The sequence below is a fragment of the Pelecanus crispus genome, chromosome 2 (assembly GCF_030463565.1).
Source record: "Pelecanus crispus isolate bPelCri1 chromosome 2, bPelCri1.pri, whole genome shotgun sequence".
In the NCBI taxonomy this organism is placed as follows: Eukaryota; Metazoa; Chordata; class Aves; order Pelecaniformes; family Pelecanidae; genus Pelecanus; species Pelecanus crispus.
This window is the reverse complement of record NC_134644.1, coordinates 128,290,525-128,310,727: the sequence shown is the minus strand read 5'-3', so window position 1 is coordinate 128,310,727 and position 20,203 is coordinate 128,290,525. Positions and strand designations below refer to the sequence as shown.

The 20,203-nt window shown below is 38.4% G+C and overlaps 1 protein-coding gene across 1 annotated transcript in view; it reads left to right on the top strand.

The window, feature by feature from the left end:
* PRKDC (protein kinase, DNA-activated, catalytic subunit) overlaps positions 1–20,203 on the top strand; it is an 84,352-nt gene that overhangs the window by 51,409 nt on the left and 12,740 nt on the right. Inside the window, exons 60-74 of the mRNA XM_075705984.1 lie at positions 1,122–1,234; positions 3,219–3,350; positions 4,502–4,681; positions 8,100–8,308; positions 8,761–8,899; positions 9,528–9,716; positions 10,232–10,456; positions 11,081–11,189; positions 11,897–12,008; positions 13,582–13,771; positions 14,927–15,101; positions 15,189–15,379; positions 17,096–17,276; positions 17,780–17,940; positions 19,464–19,675. Coding sequence (XP_075562099.1) covers positions 1,122–1,234; positions 3,219–3,350; positions 4,502–4,681; positions 8,100–8,308; positions 8,761–8,899; positions 9,528–9,716; positions 10,232–10,456; positions 11,081–11,189; positions 11,897–12,008; positions 13,582–13,771; positions 14,927–15,101; positions 15,189–15,379; positions 17,096–17,276; positions 17,780–17,940; positions 19,464–19,675 — 2,518 coding nt within the window. The remainder of the gene's footprint in view (positions 1–1,121; positions 1,235–3,218; positions 3,351–4,501; positions 4,682–8,099; positions 8,309–8,760; positions 8,900–9,527; positions 9,717–10,231; positions 10,457–11,080; positions 11,190–11,896; positions 12,009–13,581; positions 13,772–14,926; positions 15,102–15,188; positions 15,380–17,095; positions 17,277–17,779; positions 17,941–19,463; positions 19,676–20,203) is intronic.

The window sequence follows — 20,203 nt, the reverse complement described above, 5'->3', positions numbered from 1 at the left end:
AAAAAGCTAGAATTGCACTAGAAATTGCAAAACTATATGTTGCTAGGTGAAAGAACTGACTGGATAAGAAACCAGCTGGTGTGATCTTTGCATTCCTACCTCTCCCTAAGACAATCATAGCATCAATGTCAGACAGTTCTGTCCCTTCCGTTTTAAATTTAACTGCTTATCTCTTTAAAGAAGAGATCTCTGTAAACATATTTTTCTAAACCATGTCGGCTGTGCTGACATGATCTGCAATAGATTGCAATCTGGCATTAGAACTACCTGCTGTTTTCTGAGAATGCTTCTTCATCCACGCAGAGTTGATAACCGAAAAATATCAGTACTGTTCTGGAAAGGCTTAGGCTTCTTCTCACATTTCCTCCCCCTTTTCACCCTTGGCTATCTTTTCATTAAAATATTGACTGGAAGGATGAGGGTAGGAGTTCAGGCAGAGAGCTATAAAGATTGACCTTTTCAACACCTGGGAGGTGTTTCAGGGCAGTTTTGAATGGACCATGCTGACCTGCAGAAAGAGAGAGTTCAGTCTACCTTCCCATCAGTCTCTGGTCTTCTACCAGGAAAAGACAAATTATAGTGGTATGGTTTTGTTTGCTGACTTTTCTGTCCTAGGAAATGGACTGAACTGAACAGTCTGTAAAGTGACCTTTCTCCATAACTGTCCTGAGCAGGAGTTGATGCAGTGACAGTTCTGTAATAGTAACTTAAAAAATACAGCACTGTATTATTATTACCCAATCTTTGAATATATTTAGCACCTCTTTTATGTAGGGAGCGATGTATTTTATGGAATATGGTGCAAATGCCATACTTGCATACTTTCTTCATGAATTTTAGTGCCTTTCCCAGTACAGTAGTTTGACCCTTATACCTCATCCATGTATTTAAAGTTTTTATATAAATGCTTATTGCCTCTTCTCCTAAGAACAACTTAATTTGTTTTAATTTTCTATCTTGTTGAAAGGCCTTGAGTTGAGTTGTTGGATATGAAACTTAGGAGACTAGCTGATAAGCTAGTAAATACAAAGATGATGTTTGTTATTATATGATGCTTTTGCCTTAAATCTGAAGTTCGCTTGAGAAAGGAAAAGCTGTGGATATGATCGTGTGTTCCCTAGGTATAGAAGAACGAGCAGAAATTCTAAGGCTGCGGAGGCGTTTCTTGAAGGACCAAGAGAAACTCAGTCTGATGTATGCTAGAAAAGGTGTGGCTGAACAGAAAAGAGAAAAGGTTTGTCAATCCAAATAAGTTTAAAACCTTAAGTCCTGATGCCATTTGCAGTCCTGTACTTCATCTCTAGAAGTAATTTTGTGAAGAACGGGTAGGCGTAAGATACTGGTTGCTACTTTAAGAGCTTTAGAAGGTTTTGTTTGGAAATCATGCTATTTACGTGCTTAAAGCTAAATGATATTACTTAGCATGAGTGAGAAAAGAGCTGCATGATAATACTTACAGTCTACCACTTAGTGTGTATGAAGTGATTTTATGTGATGGAGTCCCTAACAGCCATGGGAAGCTCTTTATGGTTGTTATCCTGGAAACTAGGAGCCTTGAAGCTACAGTACTCTGCAGAAATAGTTGGAGAACATTATCTAGTGTCTGAAGGTGAACTCAAAAATGTGATATGGCTGATGGACTAACCAGAACCGTTATGTACTTTTAACCTGAAGGAATGTCAGTAATAATCATTTGCTGAGTGTTTATCAAGGCCAGAAACTTAGTACTCTGTGGGTTTCCTGGTTGTGTTATGTACTTACAATAAGTTTAAGTATTTTTAAGCTCTGTAACAGTTTTTCAGAGGTTCATGTTACTAAAAATAACATACATTATTGTCCAAAAATGATAGCAGTTAGACCCAAGAGCAAAGGAACCCAGGATTGAGAACTACCAGTCTGAGACACTCTTACGATTCTTCACAGCTGCAGACAACTGTGTAAACAGAACTTATGTCTGGAAGAACCACACAAACACCTATTTTAGCCAATTTATATTTACTTGCAGGCTAAAGCTACCATTTCCTCCCACCCTGCAAGAGAGAACCTGTAAATGTGTTCTGTGTGACAGTCCAAAACACAACCAACAAAAAATCCTGTGATATTCCACAATAAAAGACCAGAGGAGACTATGAATGCTGTCAGGACCCCTTAAACTTTTCAAGATATTAGTTGCACATAAACACACATGGAGCTCAGTGTCTTGCGTTAGTACCATACCTGATGGGGCAAAACAGGAAAAAGTAGGTCCTGAACAAGAAAGTATTTGGAAATAGCTTTAACAAAGTCCTAATTTCTCCCAGCATATTTCTCCTGAAAGCTTTTTGAAAATCTTTCTACACCCTTCTGAAGTGGTACAGAAGAAAAATGGACTCAATCAGCAAAATTCTGAAGGGTTTGCAGAAGAGAAAAAAAATCTTCAAGCTTTCTTCTGTTTCCCTCTTCCATTCTGCCAATGTATATATCCACCCATTGTCTGCTGGTTTAACTGGTAATGGCAGTAGTTAAGAATAAAATCCCAGCCTCTAAACATATTGCTGATTTCCTTATAGTGTATCAGTGCTATGAAAAGGAAGAAAGGCAGAGGAAGAGAGAGTTTTTGTCTGTATCTGGTAGTAGCTCTTGTTCAATTTAAATGTATTCCTTTTGCTGAGGCTTAAAGGCAGGGCACCTATTTAACAGCTGCAGTTCACAACAGTTTTATTATGGTTTGATTTAAGTTTTACTAGGAATCAGCTCTACCAGGTTCATCCTTCTTCCTTCCCCATCTCATTGTGAAATAAAACACACTAGCTTTAGCAACCTCATTTTACTTTGCACCTGGGCCAGGTTGAAAGCCATCATATAATGGACTACTGTGGTTCAGCTGGCAGGCAGTAACTTATTAAACCATAGCAACTCACTAGCTGTTAGTCATAATCATTCTCTTTAAAAGTGACTTAAATGCTACCTGTATGGAAGCAGGACTACAAGGCATTAATATTAAAAGTTAATGGCTGAAGGAAGTCTAGGAACAAGACTTTGGAGTTTTTAATTTACTAAGATAATTTTGGGTTTAACCATATTACAGCTTTATAGAAAATGTATTTGTTTAATAAGCACGGCAAAAGCTTATAAAACACTTCATAAATGCTCTTGCTTGTTTTGTCTTATCTAGATACAGCTCTTTCTAAGTAATACGATTTTTTTTTTTTTTTTTTAACATGAGCATTGCATTTCAGGAGATGAAATCTGAGCTGAAGATGAAGCATGATGCCCAGGTTACTTTGTACAGAAGTTACAGAGTAGGAGACCTTCCTGACATCCAGATTGAATACTGCAGTCTCATTGCCCCTCTGCAGGGCCTTGCCCAGGTTTGTCTGCTTTCCAAAGGTCACTTGTGAAGTTTTCTGTTCTTGTAGGGAAATGATGTGTAGTTGGGCAGCTGCTTTCAAAATTGATTTGCTGTTCTGTAGTCAACCACTGTGACCTGCAGTTAAAGAGTCTGTTTTGAGGGAATGTTTCTCCTACCCCTGGGCTGCTGCAGTGATGAGAGAAGGTGCCTTGTAGCTTGCCTCACCTGAGCAGTTGAGTTGAACGCTGAGGACCTGAAACATCAGCTATTGTCCATTGCTTCTGGGTTCCTCTGCTTGAGAAACAGATGGTGATGGTCTTTACAGACATTATTGCAAAGGACATCTCACTGTATAGCAACAAACCTGCCATTTTTATTCTTTTATATGGCTATAGTGGAATTTAAAAATGTGAATGAAGTTACTGTGTCTAAGATGGACTCAGACTACTCAGTAAAGCTGATCCAATATTCCTTTTCCTACCTGAGAGTGGTAGAAACTGTAGGCTGAACCTATCCCATTTTACAGTGTTTGGGAAGTCAGTATTCCTGATTACCTTTGTATTTAATTTTTTTGACGGTCCGTTATCATGAGTTACCTGAATAGCGTTAGGTCAAGAGTTAGACCAAACTCCAGTCATGTGATAGACCAGGATGCATAGGATTATGTTACACATACAGATGTGTTTCTGGGTTGAAAAAATGCCTTTAAATCTCAGATGGAACTGTCTGTCTGTACAGACAGTCTGTCTTTCTGTGTTGGCCCCTTCAGTGTTAGGTCCAGGTCTCTTCACGCATTGATGTCTTCTGTTTTTTTCCTGAAACCCTCTTCACTGGCAGTGGTGTCCATAAGATGATATTGGGTGTCTGGTTCCTATAGTGGGAATTGTGAATATACGAAAAATGTAAATTCCATCCTCTCCACCAACACCCTGGCCTGAAACCTACATTGTCTTGGAGTTTCTTCATGTAGAAGAATTAAGATGGGATTTGAATGGGTAGTACAGTAATTTCCAGCGTAGGTGTGATGTATGCCAGACTACTTATTCCACTCCCAAAGAGTGTCCACATAGGGATTAAGTACAGGGTGTGTCAGTTCTCTTAATTTTATTTATTAGTTTACGGTATCACAGCAAAATTCAGTGGCCTTATTGCTTTTGTTGTAATTTACAGAAAGATCCAACATTTGCCAAGCAGCTTTTCAGCAGTTTGTTTGGTGGAATTTTTCATGAGGTAGAAAAATCAAAGACTCCTTCTGAGAAAAAAGCCATCATCCAGAAGCTGCTGAACAACTTCAATAATTTCCTGAGTAGCAGCCTGTCTTACTTCCCGCCATTCATTGCGTGCATCCAGGTAAATCCTGCAGTATGGCATGAAAGTAACAGAATATAATGTCTTTGTCTCAATGTGTGATAAACCCAGTGTTAGTGAAGGTTGAATACTGTTACTGAAATTTAAACAGAGATGGAAAGAGAATTGTTAACCAAATGGATATTTCAAGTGACTTGTTAAGGTGAACAAGGTAATTCATGCCTCTGAACTGATTTTTCAAGTTTTCTACAATTTCTGATCTGTAGAGTTTGAGTCATGTTTTAATGCTTTAATTGCCTCAGTAACGAGAAGAGACTTGATTTTGAATGAAAGCCACAAGAACAACTGAAAGGGTTACGTGGGTGTTGTGTGCTTATCTTCCTGTTTCTGGGAAGTGCTTACTGAGGAAAACTTTGATGTCTTGAGGTTATCAGTAGCTGTCAGACTGTTTGTTGTTAGCCTCTCGTATTTATTTTTTGAAATAAGTCCCCTGAAGTAGTTGTCTGGGGATTTTCAGTGATGAGGGAAGGACTCACTTCCACCGAAGGGTGAGTGGTTGCACCACAGCCGTTTCACTGGATAGAAAACACAAGTCTTTCTGCTATGAGAATATACTGACCTGGAACACATTGCAAACTTCAACTTTTACCCCAGTTTTCAGGGAGATAAAAAAACCTCATCCAAGCACCTGTTACATACTCACTGTCACTGTGTTTAATGTTTCTTGTCAACCATGTTGATCTTCATGTTGTGTCTGATTTGTAGCTCTCAAAATTATCTTTTTTTGACTGGCAGGTAGTGGCTTCTTCTGTCTGTTATGGAAATTTAAATCCTCTGTGACAGTAGATGTCATTCGTAATACAGGAGAAATGTCTAGTCCAAACTAGCTTTTTAAACAGTGACAAACATTGCTTCTTAGTACTTGTATTTACACATCTGAAAAAATGTAATTTCTTGTTTACTTTTTTTCTGTGCAGCTGCATAAAAGGTCAAATGCTATGGGGATTTTTCTGGGCTGTCTCGGTGTTTTTCAAGCCAGCATCTCACAATAGCTATCTGTTAATATTCCCTATTGACATTACATTTGTTGGTTCTCTGTCTCGATATTATTATTTGTGTTGAATTATGCTGTCTGTTAGACCCTATTAATAAATGCTGTTGTGTTAGGCTACTTTTTTTCTGAATAGATGTAAAATGAAGACTCAAAAAATAGGTAAGTTAAAATTAGTCAAAAATACGGGCTTTGTAAGAGCAGTAAGAGCATCTCATTGCCATCCCCATTCAATAACAAAAGAACAGCGGCACAAAGGCAAGCCTCAGCCTGTGTATTTGAGCATCCTGCATAACAGTGAGAGAAGGTCTTTTCCCCAACAGGGAACAGAGTTCATACTGATCAGGAGAGAGAGCTGGGAGAGGGAGAGCGAGAGTGCACAGTGCTGAGGCTGTCATTTGGCTCACAAAGGCTGTCCTAATGGCTTGGCCATTTGGAAATACAGCTTCGGTTTCCTGTATACCAACAGTATAATAAATATTGTCTTGTTTCAGAAAGGCTTCCTACTTCACTGCCATTTCCTTCTGGTTGTTTGACTTTTTAGTCTTCTACAGGTTCAGGTCCCATCAGGAGAGTAACTTGGTGATAAAAAGAGCTGTTTTAATCTACAGGTATAATATTAAAATGGACTGTGAGGCTCTGGGATTGGCTTTCAGGACAGATTAAAAACCAGCTGAAATACTAAGAAAGAAGTTAACCCCATGACAAAAGTTTACATAGACTCCATGGAGATACCTGGCCTCTGAAGACTATATAATTGCCTTATAAATATTTTAGTTGTCAGGCCAGCTTGGATGCTACTCATCCTAATCTTTGAGCATGTGGTGCAAGTAAAGACAGAACACATTGCATACAAGGAACATTTGCTCTGCTTTCAGAAGATAAGTGATCAAATAGTCACCAAAATGCGCTAAATAGATACCTCCTTTGACAGGGGATGATGTCTGTAAATTGTGAGTTTGGGAGGGTATTCATTCTCTGGATGTACTGTTACATTTGCACAGTTCTTACACTTTTTCCTAGGCATACCTGATAAAGGGCTTTTGGTCTTACCATAGCACAGCTATTCTTAAGTGTTTAGATTGTGTGGTTGGCACGGCATCCCTGACATAACCCCTAGAAGCTGGCAGACAAGGAATGTGTGCCCGTACATAAGAGTGTCTGGGGCACATGTGCAACTTTGGTAGAAACTGCGAGTTGAAATTGCCTGAATAGCAGGTGAAGCATATGCTAACCCCTCATTGGGATCCACCTGGTCTGTAACTCAGGAAGCTACAAGAAGCTGTGCTTTTTCTCTTTTTTTTATTGAGTACAAATTTATCGGTGTGAGAGTCTTAACTATACAAATCATGTAATGAGTTTGCTTATGGTAGATGTCTGTTGTGCAGTTTTTGTAGTGATTGCCGTTGATCAAAGAAGTGTAGCTTGGATGTTCTCACACTCTCCTGTTACAGTTTCCAAGTAGGGTTTTTTTTTTCCCCACTTAGTATTCTTGAACATACTGTGTTGCAAGAATCAAACATTAATTTTTGTCCTAGAACTTGGTTTTGTCCTAAAACTGTTTCTTATAATGAAAGTTATATTACCACTCTTCCACATTGTAGATTTTTTCTTTTTTTTCTTCCTGTTTGGTTAAGATATTATTGCAACTTTCTTTTAGGTTCTTAAGTGGAAACCACCTCACCCCCTGGCTTTAATAAACTTGTCTGCTACTTTCTTGCTATATTTACCTGTGTTTGGGATAATGATTTAAGTATTTAAAGAAACCTTCAGGTCAGCAAGAATGTTTATCTGTGGAAAAGAGGTTATTCTGTAGCTGAGCTGATGTTAAATAGGATAAAGATCTGCTAGAAATATTGTCATGTCTTTAAATCAGGCAGGACTAGATGTGTACAGTACTAACTGAGTCTAACAGGAAGCTCTGGTATGCTAAAACCAGGTTAAGTGTGTGGATAGAAAGCCTCCAGCTCAAAGAAGGCATTGTGGTTAATTGTGCCTTTGGCTTACGGCAGGAATGCACAGCTCAATAGGTTAAGTGAAATGAAGCTGTTGTGTAGCGGGCACCACGCTGCCAACGAACAGAAGGAAAGATTGAGGCTGTGAATGTGTCCATATACCTCTCCCCCACTTCCCATGTGTTTCTGTCCTGTGCCCTAGAGACAGATGAAGTAGAGAGATTATTCTCTACTGTTCTCTGTCCAAAGAGCAACAGCACAGAAGGAAAAGATTCCAGTTTTCCCAGAGTTGGGAACTTGAGGAAATTTAATGGCTTATTTCCAAAGCTTGCACTGTAGGAAAAAGGATACCAAAGAGGTGATCTGTAAAAGGTAACTATCAGTATAGTTTTAGACCAAGCAGACACCTGTTTTGGGGGTGTTTTTTTGTTTTTTGTTTTGTTTTATTTTATAGGAAATGAGTTACCAGCACAGAGAGCTGCTAGAACTGGATTCCGCTAATGTGAGCACGAGCTGCCTTGCAAGTTTACAGCAGCCAGTGGGCATCCTTCTTCTGGAGCACGCCCTGATGGCTCTGTCCCCTGCAGAGGAGCCCCCATCCAAGCGGATGCGTGGGAGGACAGAGCTTCCCCCAGATGTGATCAGATGGATTGAACTTGCTAAGTAAGTTCTTGTTTGAGACAATTTACTCCCGTTTAGGTTTGCCTTGTGAAGAACTCAGCCTTTATGGCATATGGGATTTCTTTTATAGTCTTTCCCTCTTTTAGAATTAGGTATGCTTTTAATTTCTTGTCAGTTAATTACTATCTTTCAGTTAGAGCAGTTAGACTTAACAGCTGTGCTATCAGATGATGCTATCAGAGTGCTGAAAAACATCTTGTTCATAGCTTTTCAACTGCAGGAGTTTCCACGGTTCAGGTATTACCCTACAAGATGAAGTTTATCTAGTTAAATATATATTTATGATCTTATATAATAAATATCCTTTTTTTTTTTACTACTACAAGCCAGTAGTATTACTGCTTATTGAATTACTATTTTTTTAAATAGCTTATGTTTGAATTTATATGCCTCTCTTCAACTAATTAAAAGATTTCCCTTTCCAATTTTACTAGGCTCTACCGATCTCTTGGGGATTATGATGTCCTTCGTGGCATTTTCAGTGGTAAGATTAGGACTAAGGAAATTACACAGAAAGCGTTGTTGGCAGAAGCAAGGAGTGATTATGCTGAAGCAGCTAAATATTACGATGAGGTAAAATGACAACAAGTTTCTTTTTGTTTCATAAATCTCTTATGACTTAAAACTAATAAGCCAAAATTAAACATTTTGAGAAGCAGCATATTGTTTAAAATGACCTTGTGTTTTGTTTTGATCGATGGTTCAGTCTGTAAAGACGTGGGAACAGATGAGCAGTCACAACAGAGCAGTAAGCGTGATACTTTTTACTGTTTGTTACAAAGCTTCACATGTGCGATTGCCCAGGCAGACAAGTAAGACACCATGGGCATGCTACCAGCCCCCAGGCAGACAAGTAAGACACCATGGGCATGCTACCAGCCCAAGAGAGCAAACTGTGTGTGTTTGTGGCAAAGAAAATCTGAATTACAGTGGGTAAAAATTAACAAGAATCTCTTTAACCTTCTTTTAAAGTCTTCACTCTTGAAAAATGCAGGTTTACTAAAGATGGCTACCTGAAATGCATTTCTGTGTAAATACTGGCAAAGTTGAATTTTCTGCATTTAATGTTGCTTCCATGTTCTGGTAAATGGATAGGTATTTTTATGAGATAATGAATTATTGTTAATTTTGTGGTGACTTAGAATTGAAACTAGTGTTTCTCCAGCTGAGAACCTTCCTCCCCCTCAAATTCATTCCTTAGGCACTCTCTAAAGAAGACTGGCAAGATGGAGAGCCAACAAAAGCGGAAAAGGACTTCTGGGAACTTGCATCTCTGGAATGCTATGACCACCTCACAGACTGGAAGTCTCTGGAGTATTGTGCTACCTTGAATATTGATAATGGAAAACCTCCAGACCTAAGCAAAACATGGAATGATCCATTTTTTCAGGTTTTTAAAAATCACTGTTAATACTGCACTGTTTTTTATCTCTGCAAGGATGTCCTGCAGTAATGTGATTGTGGCTGGAAATCAATTGCATTATTCAGGTTACTTTTATTATGGAAATTAGCAGAGAGCCTGATATATAAAATAATTGAAGCAATTACTTCTGCTGTTTTTATGATGTTTAATTTTTACCTTGAAGCTGATCATATAGGACCAGCTTTATCATCATCATTATCATCTTCTTGCAGTGTTTTTGTCGCTTTTATTGCTTTTATTTGTTTCACGTTTTAAGAGTTACCAAACCACTGTTTTTGAAACTGGTAGAATTTGCTAACAACTTCTTGAGCCTATCAGAAAAAGCTTCTGTGACTTGTTAGCAAATTGGAATTTGTCTAAAGGGAAAACATTTAAGCAAGCTGTTTGAATATTTTTATATTTGATCTGCCACTGATAACAAAAAAATTGTTATCATCTAATATTCCATTCCTAGAAATAAAGATTATATTTTCACCTTGTAGGAGACGTATCTGCCCTATATAATACGCAGCAAGTTGAAGTTACTGCTCAGTGGGGAAAATGACCAGACTTTGCTAACTTTTATTGATGAAGCAATGAAAACAGAACAGAAGAAAGCCATTATAGAAATGCATTACAGCCAAGAGCTTAGTCTCCTTTACATCCTGCAAGATGATTTTGACAGAGCCAAATATTACATTAGCAATGGCATGCAGATCTTCATGCAGGTAACAATCTCTGCTATCTCTGGTATGATTTTTCTGCATAAACTCATGGAATAATGAAACTGTTGTTGTTACTGCTGCTAGATTATACTCTCGAGAGAAACGCCCAAATACAGTGAAATCTAGGTGCTTTCCAATCATATGACAAAACTTCCTTTGAATTCACTGCTTGCAATAATGAGAGTTGAGCCAGCCAGTGGAGTGCATCCTCCCATTTTAATTTGTTTTATTTTGCTGATTTCATCTATTAGAAATTTTTCAGAGTAATTGTTTGTGCAGATAAATAGCAGTTTTATTTCATTCATCTTTTCAGAAGCTTCCTGTCCCCAGAACAGACTTGAAAAGAGGGTATTACACTGAGAGGTTACAAGTTCCATCCATTACCAAGTTCTGATTAGGCTGTAGGTCTATCCTAAAACCTAGGACAGGAATCACAGCTAGAATATGCCTCTATACTTGTCCAATATGGAGTTGCTCTCAGATTATGGGTTATTAAATTACTTGGAAAAGGTTGGGTTGTAGAGCATAATGTATAGCAGCATCAGATAAATAGTTTGTAGAGCACTGAATAGAACCATGTTGTAAATTCTGTATACGAAATCTTCCATTCTCTCCCTTTCTTTTCAGAGCTATTCCAGCATTGATACTTTGTTATATCAAAGTCAAATGACCAAACTACAGTCTGTACAAGCTTTGACAGAAATACAGGATTTCATCAATTTTATGACCAAGACAAGTAAAGATTTTTTTTCTTAAGTGCTTTTCCTTTCACTGTGATAAATAATCGTGGTTTCTGGAACTTTGAAATTCTGTTTCCACACTTAGAGGACTGAACTCCTGTCTGAAGGAGCATAGGTCTGGAATTACTTCTTACTGTCTTCTTGACAGTAAGAACTATTGCAGTTGCGTAAGATAGGCTTGAAGATAATTCTGTGTTCTACTGCAAAGTTTTATTAGCCTAGCTGTTGTCATAAGAGTTAAGTATTTCTTGTAAAAGTATAACTAATAGTTCTAAACTGATACTTTTGTTGGGGTCACTTTCGGTAGCAAATAGGGGTTAGCAGAGATAAAAGATGGATGCGGTATATAATTTATAGATAATGAGGCAGGCATGAAATACAAATCTATGCACATAAAACAAATTATGTATTAAATTTAGTTAACAGTTCCACTATATTCCAGCATATTCCTGTATGGAAAGATACCTATCCAGTGGTGATTCCCAGTGACAGTTGACACTGATGTCCTTATTGAATCTCCTGTGCTCCAGCAATAAACAAAAGCAATATGATCACCAAGTAGCGTATTTAATGCAAGCCCAGAAATACAAGTGCGTTGTTTTATAGCAGTTTTGTGGTTTGAATGTTAGACTATGTTTGGTTTAGGCCTTTTTTATGCCACTTGGATTTAGATGCTTTTAAAGTATTCTTAATTGATTTCTAGGTAACTTAGCTTCACAGGCTTCCCTTAAGAGACTTCTCAGAATTTGGACAAGCAGATATCCAGATGCTAAAATGGATCCTATGAACATCTGGGATGATATCATTACAAATCGGTAAAATTACATTCTTGGGTTAGCTTTAGTTCTGTCTGCCTGTTGCATTCTGAGAGGTGCTTTTTCTAATGCTGCTTGTTTTCCTATGGGGGTTGTTGATCCAGTGTATGACTTTTTTTTCAACTGTTGTAATAGCTTTATCAGTATAACTTTTTTGTGTAACTAACTTGTAGTGAGAAGCAAAAGAAGGTTGAGAAATGGACAGAGAATAAAACTGCATTTTGATACAGAAACATAACTGTTCAGGCATTTTCTCATATCATTGACTACATGCACTGTGCAAGCTACCCCACTTCAGCAGCCCTTAAACACATCCACTTGTAACTGAGTAGGTCAGCTGCATTTAGCTCAATGAAACACCACCCAAAAGGCCAGTCCATTATGAATAAAAATACTTACCTACTTTGTGGGCAGTTCCAAACTTAGGGAGTGTACAAAATAAGACCAGCCCTGTCACTATAAAAACATGAAGCACTGATAAGAAAGTTAATGACCAGTGCTGTAATTAGAGACTTCTGCTGTGTGACTGTTGCTAGAAAGAACAAAGGCTCTCTGGAGAGTCCTTTGGATTAGCTCTGAAGGAGCTGGAATGCTTTTTTGAATTGGAAAATGTTCTGTCCTCCCCATGGTATCTATCTTCATCCCAATCCATTCTTCCCATGGAAATCTAGATTCTTTCTCCTTTCCTGGGGGACAACTTCTTCAACAGCTCTGCTGATACCCACTGTGCTCTGTAATTTATTTTATTATCTCAGGGTGTCAGGAAGGCATGGCTACAGAAAAGCTTATTGCAACTAAATATTAGGCAGAATACATGGTATGGCTTACTCCTTTATAAAGTCTCAAAAACATTTATGACTTGAAGGGTTGTCAGTGTCTTGAGCATTTTTATGGGCTTTTAAAAAAACTTTATCCCATCTTAAATTACTGACAGAGGATGTGCCTTTATTCAGCACCAAGCCCAACTCCAGACTGCAGTGCTTTTGCCTGCATTGAATAACAGTCTACGTAATGAGAGATGCTATTAAATTAGATAGGACTAGTGGTAGAATGAAAAGGATTTAGCATTGATTAATGGCAATTCCCTTTCAAATGTTAACTGTGGTCGCTGGTCTTTTCTGCAACACAAATTTCAACGTTTACATGTGTTGGTTTCATATATATTTGAATTGCAGGTTGACATAAAATACAAGGTGGCACTTAACATGATATAAACAAGATTCCTGTTTGTTTGCACTTTGGTCAAGTTAGAAGGCAGGTTGTGTCTTAGTGAACTTTGAGGTTGTAGCTATGATTTTAAAGGAACGAACTAACAAAAATTCCTACTCTGTTATGGACATTTTCTAATACTTAATCTTGTTGATTCAAGATCCTAGAAGGCTCTCAGGGTCAACCTGTCCCTGGTTGTGACTTTCCAGACTCTGGGGACTATGTTTAGCCTTTCCTAAAGGTGATTGCTATAGCTTGCCATTTTTTCTTAGCTTTGTTTACTATCAGGCAGATCAGCACTTTTGAATGTTCATTCCCTTGCATGCATACCAGAGTGATTTGTACTCCTGTTGTCATTGGGCAGGTGTTTCTTTCTTGACAAACTGCAGGAGAAATTTCTCTGTGATCAGGCCAATGATAGTATGGAGGTGGATGAAGAATATGGTGCTGGTGACCAAATGGAAGTGGATCAACAGGGTGAAGACATTTACTCAATGATTAAAAGCTGCAAATTTGACATGAAAATGAAGATGATAGAAAGTGCCAGGAAACAGGTAACTGTACTGTCTGATAGATTCCAGGTTTGTGAGAAAATATATAGAAACTACAGCTGGAAAAGCCTTGTAGGGTGGTCTTGGGCATCTTTTTACCAGGGCAGACCTTGTCTGTCTTTGGCCTTGCTTTCCAGGACATTTTGAAAGCTCAGGAAAGTCAGTTCCACAGAGAAAGAAAACAAATGGATGAATGTTAATTAAAAACCTGATGATAATTTGTCATTACTGGAAATGTGCCTGAAGGCCCCTTTGATCCACAGATGGTTTCTGACACTCTAAAGGGCAGAAAAATAAAGTATGTGCAATGCTGCGGCATTTAGTGGAAGGGATGCTTGCAACCAAACATTATGCTTTCTCATTTACAAATAATCTCTTCTGTACAAGAAAACAAATCAAATTCAGATTGAATCAATATAATTTACTTCAGTCAGCAATGATGAAAAGTTTTATGTTTGGTTGGTTTTTTTTTTTATGGTTTTCATTATGCTGTTAGGGTAACACTTCTATAAAGAACTAAAGCTAAGTGACTTAGAAATTTTGTTTTGGTTCTGACTGTTAAAATGACTGAAACATCGCTTTCTTTGATGATGGGCCTTTGGTGTTTCAAGCTTGAGACAAGACAAGTAATATTTAAGTCGAGGTCTCCATCATCTTCTGAGATGCTGCAGAAGTCTGCAATCAGTGACAGAATTTATTTTAAGGACTGTAATAGCCAAATATAACATTAGTGCTGTGTAGATTATACACTCTTAAAGGAGTAAATGAAATAAGATTTCCTTTAGTGTTGCTTAAATGAAACTTTTCATCAAAACACAAACATAAGTGATTTGCTTAGTGGTATTATAAACCAAGTTACGTTTCTCATATGTGTTTGTACAGCAGAACAGTTAATGCCTATTTAGTCATGCAGGTAAAATTTTTTTAATTTCCTCAGTTTGTCAAACCTCTCTTCTTCTCTTTTTCTTTTCAAATTTCTCCATTAGCACAAATCTGTTTTTGAATATGAGACCTAACGAGCAATGGACCTCTCTTCATCTTATTATAGCTTTACTTATGTTACCTAAATCCTCTCATCCCATCCCAGTTTCGTTGCAGAAATGTTTTATTTCCTCTTCACGTATATTATCTGAAAATTCTGTCTTAATCTAAATACAGAACAGCTTCTCAGTTGTCAGGAAGCTTCTGAAAGACCTATGCAAAGAAGCCAAAACAAGGGAAGACTGGCTGGTGAGGTGGAATTATGCCTATTGCCGCTTTACGCATAGTTGCAGCCGGAACCAGAGTTCTCCTGAACGCATACTCTCAGTGTTAAAAACCATCTCCCTGCTTGGTAACAGCCTTCTCTTTGCTTCATGTTGTTTATTATACAAAGCTCCTTTGTTGTCAAATTACCAGCTTTGTTTTTGAATTCCAACAGAAGATACCAAATCTGACTATCTTAGCAAGAACATAATGGCCTCCCGAAATCAGAATCTTCTTCTGGGTACTACGTACCACATCATGGCCAATGCTCTTAGTCAAGATCCAAGATGTCTTGAGCAAATCGAGCAAGAAAAAGCTAGAAAAATATCAGTACTATTAGGAGAAAGTCTTGAGAGTCCTGAAAAGGTAAGTGAGAGGAGAAAAGCTTTTAGATATTTCAGTATTGTAATCAGTACTTCAATAGGTAGTGATGGGTATGGATATATACAGAGAATGTGAAATCCATCTGCTATTAGCAGTGATTTGTCCAGGAATACCAGCTAGGGAAAGAAGGAAAAAAAAAAAAACCAAGAAAACACAGAACTGCTATGGTTACTGTTTTGTCTTTTTTTTGTTCTCCCGGAGTTCTGCACCACTTGTAGCCTTTTTAATTGGGAGAGTGTTCTTGTGTTTCTCTGTTCCTGCATTTTGTTTTGAGGGGAAAGACATAGTCGTAGCACCTGTGTGCACAGTGACAAGACAAGGCGTGGGACCATGATCCTCAAAGAATCCCTTTGTTTCAGCTGGACATTTCTGAGCTTCTTCATGCTGTCAGACTATCTCATTTCATAAAGAGATCTTTATAATGATGATGATGATACTGATCCACTTTTTTTATCTAAATAATTTTAGTGATAGAGAGGAGAGGGGTTTTTAAGACAGGTGTGCATTTGAAGAATACAGTGGCAGACTGTGCTGCATCTGAAATCGTGTATGTTGTCAGTTGTCCCACATGCTATGGCACTGACCTCTTGTCTGTCAAATTGATTGAGCAAGAATTGGAAGTACCTCTGCTGACTTCTTCCTATTAATTCCTAAAGTCATCACGGAGGCCCTTAGATATGAATCATACCAGTATAAAACAGAAAAAAATTGTTCTTAATTTGTGTTTTTATGGTTGTTAAAGAAAAGCAGATAAAGAAGAGATTCTTGCAAAAAAGCTTTAAAATTTTCACGTGTGTATAAACTTGAGCAAAATCTTAATAAGCTTCATTTATTAGCTAATTATTAAGAGCATTCTTCTTAAGATCTGAAAGACGAGCAGAAAAGCTCTTCTGTGTCAGATGAGTCAGATTGGGATACCAGATATTTCTGTAAGATTAAGGAGCTTAGCCTTATTTTAGCTTAGTACTAAGCAGTACTCTGACCCTGGTAGTTGCCCTCTACCTACCTGAAATTCAAACTATTTAATTTCAGTTACAGCATTTTTCAATTGTTCCAACTTGTTCTGCAGCAATTTAGTATTTTGTTTAGTAACTACAATAGCTACAATGTCTGAGGTTGGTAAGCTTGTTGGCAATATGAGAATATATGTACTTGATTTATAAACATTCAGTTGTAAAGGGTGTTGTCAAGTCCTTCACTGCCTAGGCTGCATTAGAAAGGTATGGTCAAAATGACTATGTTTGTAATAGGGGAAAAAGACATCAGATTTGAAATAGTTTGATGCATGCTTTTTTTAACACAGGTTTGAAGTATAGCCGTTATGCAGACATTGCAGATATGTCTTAATAGGAAAAAATAGCATTTTTTCATTGTTTTTTCTGTTAACTGTTTGCAGAAACTCAAGTAACATTAACTTTTTTGCAGTTATAAAAATTCCACATAACGTTTCCAGAGACCAGTTTAAGTTAAAAGTGTGTTTTCTATTTTTCCATTGAAAATTGTAGAAATTAAAGTTCTGGAAATTACTGTTAGAAATAACGTCCCAATTTTTTTCTTTGTATCAGCTGGTTGAAACATCTAGTACAGCTAAAGTTTTATCTACTCAAGACTTGCAATCAAGCTCCAGTTTCAAAAAGAATTGTTGAATGCTACTTGCTAACATGTCTTTTTTTTTTTCCTCTTATGTTTGAATTTCAGGTATTGGCAGGTCTGAACAAGAAGGCTTTCCAGTGTTTCAGCAGTGCCGCGAGGAAGTCCGAAGAGGAGGTGCAGTCCCACTCCATGGAACATGTAGATGTGATGGGAGTTATCGATGCATATATGACTTTGGTCCGTTTCTGTGACCAGCATCTGCACAGGGAAGAAGAAGGCTTGCTTGGTTAGTCAGGATTTCTCCTAAGCATGTGAGGTGGATTTGTCTGTCATATGTGAGCTTTTGTGATACCCAGGAGATCAGCTTGAATTTAAATGGAACAGGTTGTCCTCCAGTTCAACAGTATTTATATTTCTTTTCCCCCCCTAACTATTACCTCTAGCTTTTGGTACTAGTGAATCATTCGTAGCCTCCCTCTCACTTGTGAGATATATATCATGTCCAGCAGATGCTTCCCTTGTTCCTTCCCAGACCACAGCAGTGCTCTGTTTAAAGCAGGCAAGATACCAGCAGTGATGCAGCTTCCTGATAAAGCTAATCCTTACAGTCCCCAAGTACATGTGTTGCTGATGTGTGCAGTTCAACAGATGGGAAGGAGAACAAAGTAAAAATACAAAATACACAGGGGAAAAAACGTACTGAATTATAAAGATGAACGTTCCAGATGATCAAAGACATGGAACAAGTGATGGTGTTTCTGATAATTCTTGTTTAATGTCTCTTGGCAGAAATTAACACTGCAGATCTGCAGCTATTCCCAGCTATTGTGGTGGAGAAAATGATAAAAGCTTTAAAACTGAACTCCAGAGAAGCCAGGCTGAGATTTCCTAGACTGCTGCAAATAATTGAAAGATATCCAGCAGAGACATTGGGTCTAGTTACACGAGAGGTTAGTTGCTTCCATTTTCCTGGCAGCAAATGTTGCTATAAATCGAATTTAAAAGGTGGGGGTGGAGGTTGGATGGACGGAGAGGTTAGACTGGTAAGTTTTGCTTCAGGTAAATCAGATACATCTTATCCCATCATTATTCCTTGTCTTTTTCTCACTTGCTGAGTCTAATTCATATGGACAGAAACTTTTTTCTTCAAAGTTTAACTTTTTATCGTTATTCTAATTCCAAATGTTAGTTTGAGAGCTGCAGGGGAAAAATTATGTTGTGGTTTTTCTTCCTTCTGAACGATTTCAGTGGGTTGATAAAGGTGTGTAGGATTAGGGTGAGGAACATGTCTTATTTCTGTAGGCTGAGTTTCCTGTATACAGGAAGCCAACAGCTTTCCAGGCTTTTTCCACTTCTTCCACCTCTCCCTGTCCGTCTTCTCTTCAGAGGTTACTACAGCTTCTTCCTTCTTTCCACAACCTGTCCCTCCCTTGCCGTTCCGCAGCAGGATACCGTGAGCCACGCTGCCTTCCCGGCTGTCGTGGGACAGATAAGCTGAGAGGTCCTCTGTGACTCACGCCTGTTCCTGCTTTGGCCTGCCTGCGTTTTCAAGCCCATTGCACTGGTGCTCAGAGAGTGCCAGGCCCTGTCAGAGGAAGAACTCGAAAGAGGCAGAAACACGGTTTAGTTATCCCGAGAAACTGAGAACATAGCAAAAACGGCTGAGGTGCACAAGGTGTGGCCGCAGTGAAACTCTGATGGTTCAACCAGAACCTGATGCTTGGTCCAGTTAACAAACCTCACCCAGAAAAGAACTTCACCAGGCTTTTCTTTGTCCTCTCTCTTTCTGTGAGATGAAGACTGGCAATCTGATCTTAAGCTCTGTTACAAAGGTAGAAAGGGATGAGACAGGAGGAAAGGAGTTGGAGTCTGGTCTCTTGCTATCACAAGAAAATACATTGTAGCACTTCTTTCAAAAGTAATACGGCTTTTGGAGTGAGGTGAGCATTGAAGTATATTGGCAGGGGATGCTCTACTAAAATTAATATCTGTCAGCAGGCCCAAACCTCTTCAAAGTTGAAGGAAGAACAAAACTGTGGTAGGAGTTCCCAGTGTTCTTCTCCCTGGCTTTTTTTTACTCAAAGACTTCAACCCAATGGTGTTTGAACTATCCCTTCAAATTTTTGAGTTGTTTGTGTGTGGTGATCAAAAATTATTATACTGCATCCAGGCAGACAAGCCACAAGTTTGGGTATAAAGCTTCCTCTTGATCAACAAACTGCAGATCTTTCTAAAGGAAAACCTATTAAGCAGCAGTAGTTAGTGGTGGTGGTGGTGCTAGTAGTGGTAATAATAAAAATAATGAAATCTGCTTTATTGGGGGATGTTTTGTGCAACCTAGTTGGCATTCTCTGTTTCCTTTTCATGTGTTTCTGTCTGTCAGGCTGGGCCACAGAGCAGTTTTGTTTGCGCTTGCTATGTTTGGTATTTTTGAGGAGGACCAAAGTTGAAAGCGGTGTCTGTGTTTTTGCAGCTTTCTTCGGTTCCCTGTTGGCAGTTCATTGGTTGGATTAGCCAGATGATGGCACTACTTGACAAGGATGAAGCAGTAGCCGTGCAACATACTGTTGAAGAGATCGCAAATACCTATCCCCAGGCAATCATCTACCCTTTCATGATCAGCAGTGAAAGTTTCTGTTTCAAAGATACTGCAACTGGTTGTAAGAACAAGGAGTTCGTAGAAAGGTGAACTTGCAATCAGAGTAGCTCTTTTGTATGTTTTTTATTCAGGAGTGGAGAGATTTATTTCTTTTTTCTCATGAAACTGTTTTCTTTTGGAGGTATGAGAAACATTAGAGGGTAGTCTCATGTGCACCGTGTTCTTATTTAAAGGCACAGGGAAAACCGATACATAAGCTCTCTCAGTATTAGACATACTCGGGTTGGTGGCCTGAATACTCTCTGAAGAGTTGAGTACATGTAGTCCCCAGGCTGTGAGAAGTTAGAATTTTTTCAAAGAAAAACAAGACGACCACAGAGAGGCAAGCCTTTTCTACTGGTAATTCTGTGGTAGTCAAAGTCTCTTTTTCCTTTTCCTACTCTGCTGAGGCTGAAGGCAAATCAGGTGCATGATTAGGCTCTTACTGTAGTAGACTTCACAGCAGTGAGAGTCAGTACCCATCAAAGGTGAATGAAGCTAGCTTGGACACTTAAGAGTCATTGTAATACCAAGTGAGAGCAGAGATATTTAAATAGAATAGATGCTCCTACCAG